Below are 8,838 nucleotides of genomic sequence, written 5' to 3'. Positions count from 1 at the left end.
TGATAATGCAAATTTCAAAGAAAAGACCGTCAGGATTAGGGACTTAAGGGAACACCTCCCCCTCCCTGTGTCCCATTATCCTACACCTAGTTTCCGAGTTTTAGTTAAGGAAAGAAATGAAGAAGAAAGAAAGTATGGAAGAAAAAAAAAGTTTAATGTTGATGTTCTTGAGTTAGAAAGAAAGGAAAAAAAACATTTCTTTAAACCTACTTCGTTTCAAATCTTTTTTCAATTTGGGAGAAAGATTAAGAGAGAAGATCACTTTTCTTTTCTTTTCTCTTATTCCTTCCAAAAAAATAATTTTGAAAAAAATATAGTTTTATCTTTTCTTTCTAGTTTTTTTCACATCGTTTTCTTTTATCTCATTAAATCGGATTCTAAAAATACGTTTTTTTTGTCTTTATCCTCTACCACCTCAATTCCTTATTGTTATTCACATTTCTCAGAAACCTTCAGAGCCCCCTTGAGAGAAGTCATGATCATTCTACAAAACTCTATTTTTCATGGATAAAATGTTCGAACATCCCATTCTTTTTGGTCATTTGATGAAATTTCTTAACTTTAACTTGAGAAATTTCAAATTAGAAGGTAAATTCATAAATGAAATTGATATCCGTTTATTATTACATTTATTATAATGATACATGGAAAAAATTTAATTCAAAATAACTATAAAAATAATATTTGACAAATTAAATGAAAATATTACATGTGGTAAAAAGTATTTATGTATGAAGTTTGGACTCAACGCATTGTTAGAGGTAACCAATCCCATTTTATTAAAGTATTTTAGATCAAATTAATATAAAAATAAATACATTCCAAAAAAATAAAAATGCATCTAAAATTAGTTCTTATTTGATGTTATAATATTGTTTAGAGATTTGATTTCATAGCAAAATTCTACAATTTTCGACATCTCTTTGAATTTTGCAAGTGCACTCCCTCCTAATTTTAGTCCGAGGTCTCATCGGCTGTTGCACACACTCCACTCTCCGGACCCTTGAGAGTTCGAGGCGTATACACTTTACAGGAGGTGTCTTTCTGGTCAGACGATTCAGATATTGAACAATAATGGAGGAAGACGACGGAGCTCCATCAGGGCGGTCGTCACCACCGACACCAAAAAAGGTTAAGCTGGAGTCAGAGGAACCAAAAGAATTATTGAAGGCTGAGGATCATTCTGAAGATGAATCTGAGGAAATCGAAGAAGATGAAGATGAAGAGGAAGATGGAGATGGATCACCACAGTTGCCGCCGTTATTGGACATGATTGACCTTCCACCCGCTTCCACTTTACCTCCTACTCCGCCTCTTCCGTCTTCCCCTAGAGGTATCTTCTCCTCTTTTCCCCAATTCTGTTTCTATATTGGTTATGTGTTTTGATATTTTCTTTTCCTTTGATTGGGACTTCGATTAATATACTTGTATGTGACTCGAGATGTATGTAGTTTGATATTCAGAACAAATTGAAGAATTGCTTATGAAGCACTTGAAAATTAGGGGCGTTTGGTGTGTGTTTTCAAATACTTTATAATCAGAATCATATATAATCAATCAAAAAGGTAGCCATAGTTTGAGTAAGCTTCAATTCACCCTCAATAGTAGTTTTCATATGTCATCCCTTTAACTGCATTTCCAAATCTTATAATGTTGGTGCTAATAACAGAAAATTAGAACACTAGAGGAAAATTGATTATTGCTACTAGTAATTTCCATAACCACTTTTGCAGCATATTCAAACACCCGTTTTATCATTTAATTTCCACCAGTTTTGTTGCAAGTTATGACCTCATAATCTGTCATGGTAAGTTTGAGGTGTTTTGTGGTTTGGAAGAACTAATGTGTCACATCTCAGATTTAAACATGGAGCAACAAGATTCTGAAGATGAAGGACCTCCACCTGGATGGGATAACACATATCAGCTACAAGAACAAGTGGAGCATATGCTTACACCTGCAGCTGTTTCAGCAATTTCATCAGGTGAATTAAGCTGCCATCATCACTTTATACTATATGCCATTGTGAAGCCTTGCATTCACCTGCATCTTAACTATGTATGAAATCTGTAACAAAATATTTTGTACCTTAAGGAGCTTGTAAATTTTGTTCCATTTCAATTTTGAAAAGGAAAAAGATAACAGTAGTAAGTTAAGACATATTTAACTATATTATTAGAGTAACTTATATTTCTATGTCGGTACTATTTAGTTTCTTATGTTACTGGTTTGTATTTCCATAAGGATTAACTTTTACAGTGTAAACCCACAACATCCCACTGTCAATTTTCCTGGAGGAAGAGGAACCAAATCCTAAGTTCTATTAGAGTGTAATGCATTCATCTCATCAACCATGTTAATAAGAGCCTCCCCTACATTTTTAGGAGTGGAAACAGAAGACAAGGGCAATATATGAATATGAAGGAGATAAATGATAGCAGCTTAAGAAATTATAATTTAGATAAGGATTGCAAGTAGAATGGGTATTTTTTTCATTTAGATATCAGTGATTTTTTAGGGTTTTTATCGGATAAAGATTCTGTGCAGGCTAATGTGGTTTGGCTAGGTCTCCTTAATGGCTGGAAAGACAACACAATCGGGAATATTGAATCACTAACACCACATGTTTACTATGAGAAAGTTGTAATTGTAGTTTATAAGGTATATAGTACAAGAAGCCTTAAGTTATACTAGAGCCTACCTTACTAATCTAAGGAACTATGTACAAAAATTATACACATTAAGTTTACACCTAATATTAGCAAATTTACAACTACTATTCAACAAGCATTATATTATTATCTTTTCAAAAAAACATATCGTACACACATGTGTGCGCTTGCGTGTGTGTATGTATGTGTGTGTCTATGTATGTATGTATGTATCACATTAAATACCCGCATTAAGTTATAAATGCCTCACAATAAGAAAGAAATAGTAGTAGATGAAAAAAGGAAATCTATACCGGATGAAAGAAAATGGAAAAAATATAAGGATCTTACGATAAAAGGAATTTGCATCGGGGGTGAGAAGACGGATATAATCACCAAAGATCATCTTTGAGTCTCTCATCATCATCATCTAATTGCAGTTCTCAACTACAAGGTTAGCTTTTGGGGGAAAGTTCCTTATTTGACCTAATCTCAAGGATTTCCCTTTTTGTATAAATAAAAATAAGCGTTCCAGTTTCTTGTTTTTCGGCTTGATTTCTGGCTCTTTTCAAATGTTAACTTTTAGGTATTTATCTTTTATGTATGGATTTTCTTTGAGCTGTTGCTTAAGCACCAAACCGGTTTCGTTTTGCTGCTTGATGATGAGCTTCCTATATGGTTCACTTCTTATAGAAGGTCAAAATAGTTAAATTAGTTAGAAGTCAAAGTCAGACAGGTGTAAGCTCTCTCTCTCTCTCTCTCATGAGGTGTAGTCTATTAGAAGAGTTAGTTTCTAGAAGCTAAGCTAGTGTGCAAATAAAAGGGTCAGGTAGTATTAGGGATCATGTTTTTACTGTATGAAGCTGTCAATGGGAGAGATTGTCACATCTCAAAAGTGGGAAATCGTTCAATTCAAGCCTTAGTTCCACTCTTTCTCTCTTGATTTCTATCAAATCTGTATCACTTGATTACTATCTAATTTCTCAGGTTGTTTGATGAATTACTTAGAGTCTTAGACTATATATAGGATGTTTTAGCAATTAGCACCACATCACCTAGGTGACCACAACCCCTTTTAATGTATGGGTTTTCTTTAAGTTCCTTTGTTGTGATGAAATGAGTGTTATGTAAACCTGTTTTTTTGGTAAGGCATGTATCCTAAATTCCTAATGATCAGACATATCAGATATAAGGATGGAGGATTTGCAACAAGATGGCCGGAATGGAGAGGATGCTGCACCAGAACTAATTGCTTCAGGTGAAATCTTTTGTTATATTTGTAATATAAGTGAGATTCATTTGAAGGAATGATCATAAACTTTTAATGCTAGTTATGCTCATTTTGGAATGAGAATTTTTAAACAATCATAACCCTAATAAGTTTTATGATATGTAAACACTCAGATATGAAGGTGGAAGAACAAGACTCAGAGGATGAAGGACCTCCACCTGGATGGGATTCCAAGTGTCTACCCGAAACTGAATTACAAGTGGCATATCCACAAATTACTCAATCAGGTCAAACAGGGATCTCTTTTTAGTTAATTATAATGCTTTATGATTGTGATTAATAAATACATGTACAGGATGCCAACTGAATGTTCATGCAGACTTACTTTTCCTATCTCTTGAATTTTAGTTATTGACTTTGAATACAGTGGTGTTTGGTGGGTCACACATAACACAATAAGTACATATAAGAAATGTAAAGGAAATATATATAAAAAAAAGCCATGTGGAAGACAAGGTGGATGGTTTTGCCACATAGGATGGATCAACACTGCCATGTCACAAAGTTTACCTGTAAAACTTGATGCTTGGCATAGTTAATAGTAATAGGTCACCAACAAGTTTAATGATGCCCAACTTGAAATAATAATACATCTAAAGTTAGTCTTCCGAAATTACCCTTCAGTTTTAGATGTTAACATGTATCCTAACAAGCAGATATAAAGACGGAGGACTTGCAAGAAGATATCAGGAATGGGAATGGGGCTACTACTGCACCGGAACTAGTTCCATCAGGTGAAACCTTTCATCATTATTATTGTAGTAACTGAGATTGATTTTGTAGGAAGGAACATAACCCTTTATTACTAGTTATGGTCAGTTTTTGAATGAGAATATGTAAAGAATCATAATCCTAAAGAAGTAATATGTGAGAAGTGAACTCAGATATGAAGGTGGAAGAACAAGATTCAGAAGAAGACGAAAGACCTCCACCTGGATGGGATTCCAAGTGTCAGCCTGAACCTGAATTACAAATGCCATTTCCAACTCCAACAATTACTCAGTCAGGTCAAAGTCAAACAAAAAAAAACTCTTTTTAGATCTGATTGTGATGAAATGAGTGTTGTGTAAGAAGACATATGATTATGATGTATCCTAACAAGCAGAAGACATGTCTCAGATATGAAGACTGAGGAAGTGCAACAAGATGCTCCCCAACCACAACTAGTTCTAGTTCCATCAGGTGAAACATCTTGTTATTATCATAGTAACATAACTGAGATTCATTTCAAGGAATTGTCATAATCTTTTATAATTCTAGTTATGTTCAGTTTTTGAATGAGAATATGTAAATAAGTTTCATGATCTCAGATATGAAGGTGGAAGAACAAGACTCAGAAGAAGATGAAGGTCCTCCACCTGGATGGGATTCCAAGGGTCAACCCCAACCCAAATCAACAGGTCAAACAGACAACTCTTTTTGGTTAATTATATTATCTTTTTATGTTTTTACCCTTAGTATGTTTATCAAATTCGTCATGAATGCCCTTAAGTTCATCAAATTTGACATGAAAGTCCTTAGGTTTGTCAAATTTTACTGGTTTTGTGCCTGGAAACCTGCTATTAGAGGTAAGAAGAGAAAAAAAAAACTTGGCAAACTTTGGGCATTAAGGAGCAAAAAAATTGTCACAGGGACAAAGCCGACAAAACTTGCTAAACTTAAGGACTTTTATGTCAAAAGCCCTAATTATGAATTATTTTTATTCATCTAATCTTCAATAAATATTAATCTTTTTAAAAATTTCAAAACTTCAATTAAATAATTTCTTGTATTTTCAAGAAATATTAATCTTTTTAAAAATTTGTACTGCTACTGCACATGTGTAAGATTGTCAAAAAACGATGATGATGGGATGGGGGCATTCACGTCTTCTGCACATCTCACCTTTTTTGGGTGGCATTGGCATTGCCAAACACAGTACAACCTGTTATGTTCTGTGGGCCTAATATCTTGTAGAGCTTTTATATTGTTGTGTAAGAAGACATGATTATGAATTATGATATATCCTAACGAGCAGAAGACATATCTCAGATATGCAGACTGAGGATGCGCAACAAGATGCCTGGAATGGACAACATCCTACTCCCCAACCACAACTAGTTCTGTCAGGTGAAACCTGTTGTTATTATCATAGTAATGCAACTGAGATTCATTTAAAAGAATTATGATAACCATGGCATCATTCATGAATCATGATATGTAAGTAAGAAAAAACTCATCTCAGATGTGAAGGTGGAAGAACAAGACTCAGAAGAAGACGAAGGACCTCCACCTGGATGGGATCAGCCCCAACCCGAATCAACAGGTCAGATAGACAACTCTTTTTGGTTAATTGTTATAATCTTTTATCCTATTATCTTATCTTGTAACTATAAGGCATGTGTCCTAAGTCCTAACTAACTACTAGAGAGATATCATATCAGATATAAAGACAACAGAGGAGATTCAACATGATGTTCAAAATGGAGATGGGCCCCAACCCCAACCCCAACAACCACATGATGGTCCAGCTCCAGCACTTGAACTAGCTCCCTCAGGTGAATCTTAAATCATAATTATTTGTTGGCTTGGCATTGGCTTTCTAATAGATAAATAATATACATAGGGTGTGAGAAGTCAGCTATAAAAGTGGAAGAACAAGACTCAGAAACAGACGAAGGAGCGCCACCTGGATGGGATTCCAAGTGTACTCCTCCATCAGGTCGGTCATAATTGATAATGGTTGATGTTGGAATTTTCTTGAATTCTTTCTGGTGTTTGTCCGAATCATGGTTGATTATAAGTAATTATCTACCTAGATCTAGCTTGTTCACTAACTGGCTGACATCTGATATGATATTATTAGAGTCGAAGATTGAGGATGATCAACAAAAACAACAAGATGAAGATGGGCAAGGGCAAGGGCAAGGTTGGGGTTCAAGTTCAACTCCACAACCTCCTCCTCCTCATTCAATAGGCAAGCTTTGAAAAACTTTTATTCAATGTCAATGCATTTAAATTCAGAAAAAGCTAAAACATGAAACATGTTGTTAAGGTGAAAGAATGGGAACGGAGTTTGAACAAAAACAAAAGAATGTGGAGGCTGCTGTTGTTGTAGAACTAGAAAGGCCTCAATCACAACCACAACCACCTTCAAGACAACAGCCCCCATCCACAACAACAAAAAAAACTAATAATCCTATTCCTGGTGAGTTATTTGGTCTTTTTTTTTTTGTATAGTTATCTTTTAGTTTTTAGAATGGCAAACACACTTTCAAAATCAGTGGTTGATTTGATTTGATTTGATGATGTGCAAACAAGAAGAAATGGGACAAATGGTGTGTGGTTCTTGTAGACGATTACTCAGCTATCCAAAAGGTGCTCGCTATGTCGAGTGTGGATGCTGTTTGGAAGAAAATTACGTCCTCGAAGGTCCGTTCCTCCCTCCATTTTTCTCCGTAATTTCTTCTTCTTCCACATACATCTGATATAACTCGATTTCTTATCTTTTTTCAGTTTCTCTATTATTTATGCCATCTTAAGCGATTGTTATTTTGAATGTAGAGAGAGAGCAAGAGTTTATTAATATTAATATGTTGTTGTTTGTTTGGCATTGCATGCAGAACATGAAGTAGGGCAAGTGATATGTGGAGGTTGTGACGTGCTGCTAATGTACCCATACGGGGCACCAAAAGTTAGATGTGTAAATTGCAGCACCGAAACTGAAATCGGAGTATGCTGCTTCCTGCTTTTATTTATACTTACATAAATATTTCCTATTCCTCCCATTATAATCCTACTAAAATACCCTTTTATTTGTTTATTTTTTATGTAAAAATTGGCAGGATCAAAATCGGCGTCCCCCACTTTCTGAACAGCAGCGGCGAGCCCGACGCCACTTGAGGCGTGTGCAAACGGGCTTCAAGTACTAACACTTGATACATGCTATGCTAACTCCTTAAAGCTCTCACCAATCCTCAAAATTATTATTATTGTTATTATTTTTACTGTATATGGTTTCCAGTTCTTATCAACCTCATCTTTTTCTAGATTAACATAGAAAATGTGATTCAAAGCGTATGACTTCTTTATCTTATCATCTTAAACCTTATATTAAATGGTGTCGAATTATGTGGTTTAGGTTCTTTAGTCCAACATTTTGACCGGAATAACTAAGACCAAAATAACAAAGTCAAAAGTTGAAAAAAATGTGTGATCCATGCCTAGAAGCTGAAAACGTATTTTTTTGTCATCTTAAAAGTCTAAATTTATCGGAACCTTGAAAATTGAGGGAAAAAAAGACCCACATACTTATAAAATTTCCACAAATAAACCCGGGAAAATGACTTAGGAGGGTAACTACCTTTTATTTGTGTTCACATATTGACAACTTTTTCGTTTTTGTACATAATAAAACAACTAATTTGTTTTAACTGTTAAAATTACACCAATATTACCGGCTAATACCTGTTTTAACCGGTAACTCAAAGGGAAAATGACTTAAGAGGGTAACTACCTCTTATCCGTGTTCACATATTGGCAACTTTTTATTTTTTGTACATAAGAAAGCAACTAACTTGTTTTAACTGTTTAACATCTCAAAAATCATGACCCAAAATTTCGTTTTTAATTTAATACTAAAATCATAATTGTCAAACCATTAATTTAATACTCCGGCATCGGGCCCCGCCTAACATTGAGCCCTGCTCGGTATACAGACTGTCTCTCTTAGGCCCCACTTGTCTCCGGGCCCCGCCCGCTAAACACATACAATCATATAACATGCTAACACATAAAGAAACATACTCTATTGTATCCATGTCCTAAGAAACATACTCTGCTAATAATGAGATATAGAACTTCGTCCGTACTCAGCTAGTTCCAGCCAGGGCTTCAGCAGTGCAAGGTGAGTCTCCT

At 34.9% G+C, this 8,838-nt stretch overlaps 1 protein-coding gene across 4 annotated transcripts; it reads left to right on the top strand.

Annotated features, from left to right (window-relative positions):
• Positions 1-901: 901 nt before the first annotated feature.
• On the top strand, positions 902-8,039 carry LOC111892692 (uncharacterized). 4 transcript variants are annotated; one of them, XM_023888746.3, is made up of 17 exons: positions 902-1,333; positions 1,859-1,984; positions 3,838-3,909; positions 4,056-4,169; positions 4,599-4,676; positions 4,818-4,949; positions 5,062-5,124; positions 5,253-5,342; positions 5,974-6,051; positions 6,167-6,247; positions 6,366-6,479; positions 6,548-6,643; positions 6,788-6,898; positions 6,977-7,129; positions 7,243-7,353; positions 7,545-7,654; positions 7,767-8,039. In XM_023888746.3, the coding sequence occupies exons 1-17, from the start codon at positions 1,075-1,077 to the stop codon at positions 7,851-7,853; spliced, it is 1,875 nt and encodes a 624-aa protein (XP_023744514.1). In that variant the 5' UTR covers positions 902-1,074; the 3' UTR covers positions 7,854-8,039. The 4 variants fall into 4 exon arrangements, with proteins under 4 accessions (XP_023744514.1, XP_023744513.1, XP_023744511.1 ...); XM_023888745.3 differs by having other exon boundaries at positions 3,829-3,909; positions 4,827-4,949; XM_023888743.3 differs by having other exon boundaries at positions 3,829-3,909.
• The last annotated feature ends 799 nt before the right edge of the window (positions 8,040-8,838 follow it).

This window comes from Lactuca sativa, chromosome 7, assembly GCF_002870075.4.
Source record: "Lactuca sativa cultivar Salinas chromosome 7, Lsat_Salinas_v11, whole genome shotgun sequence".
Classification (NCBI taxonomy): domain Eukaryota; kingdom Viridiplantae; phylum Streptophyta; class Magnoliopsida; order Asterales; family Asteraceae; genus Lactuca; species Lactuca sativa.
The sequence above is the reverse complement of the archived record's forward strand: the minus strand, read 5'-3'. Positions and strand labels throughout refer to the sequence as shown.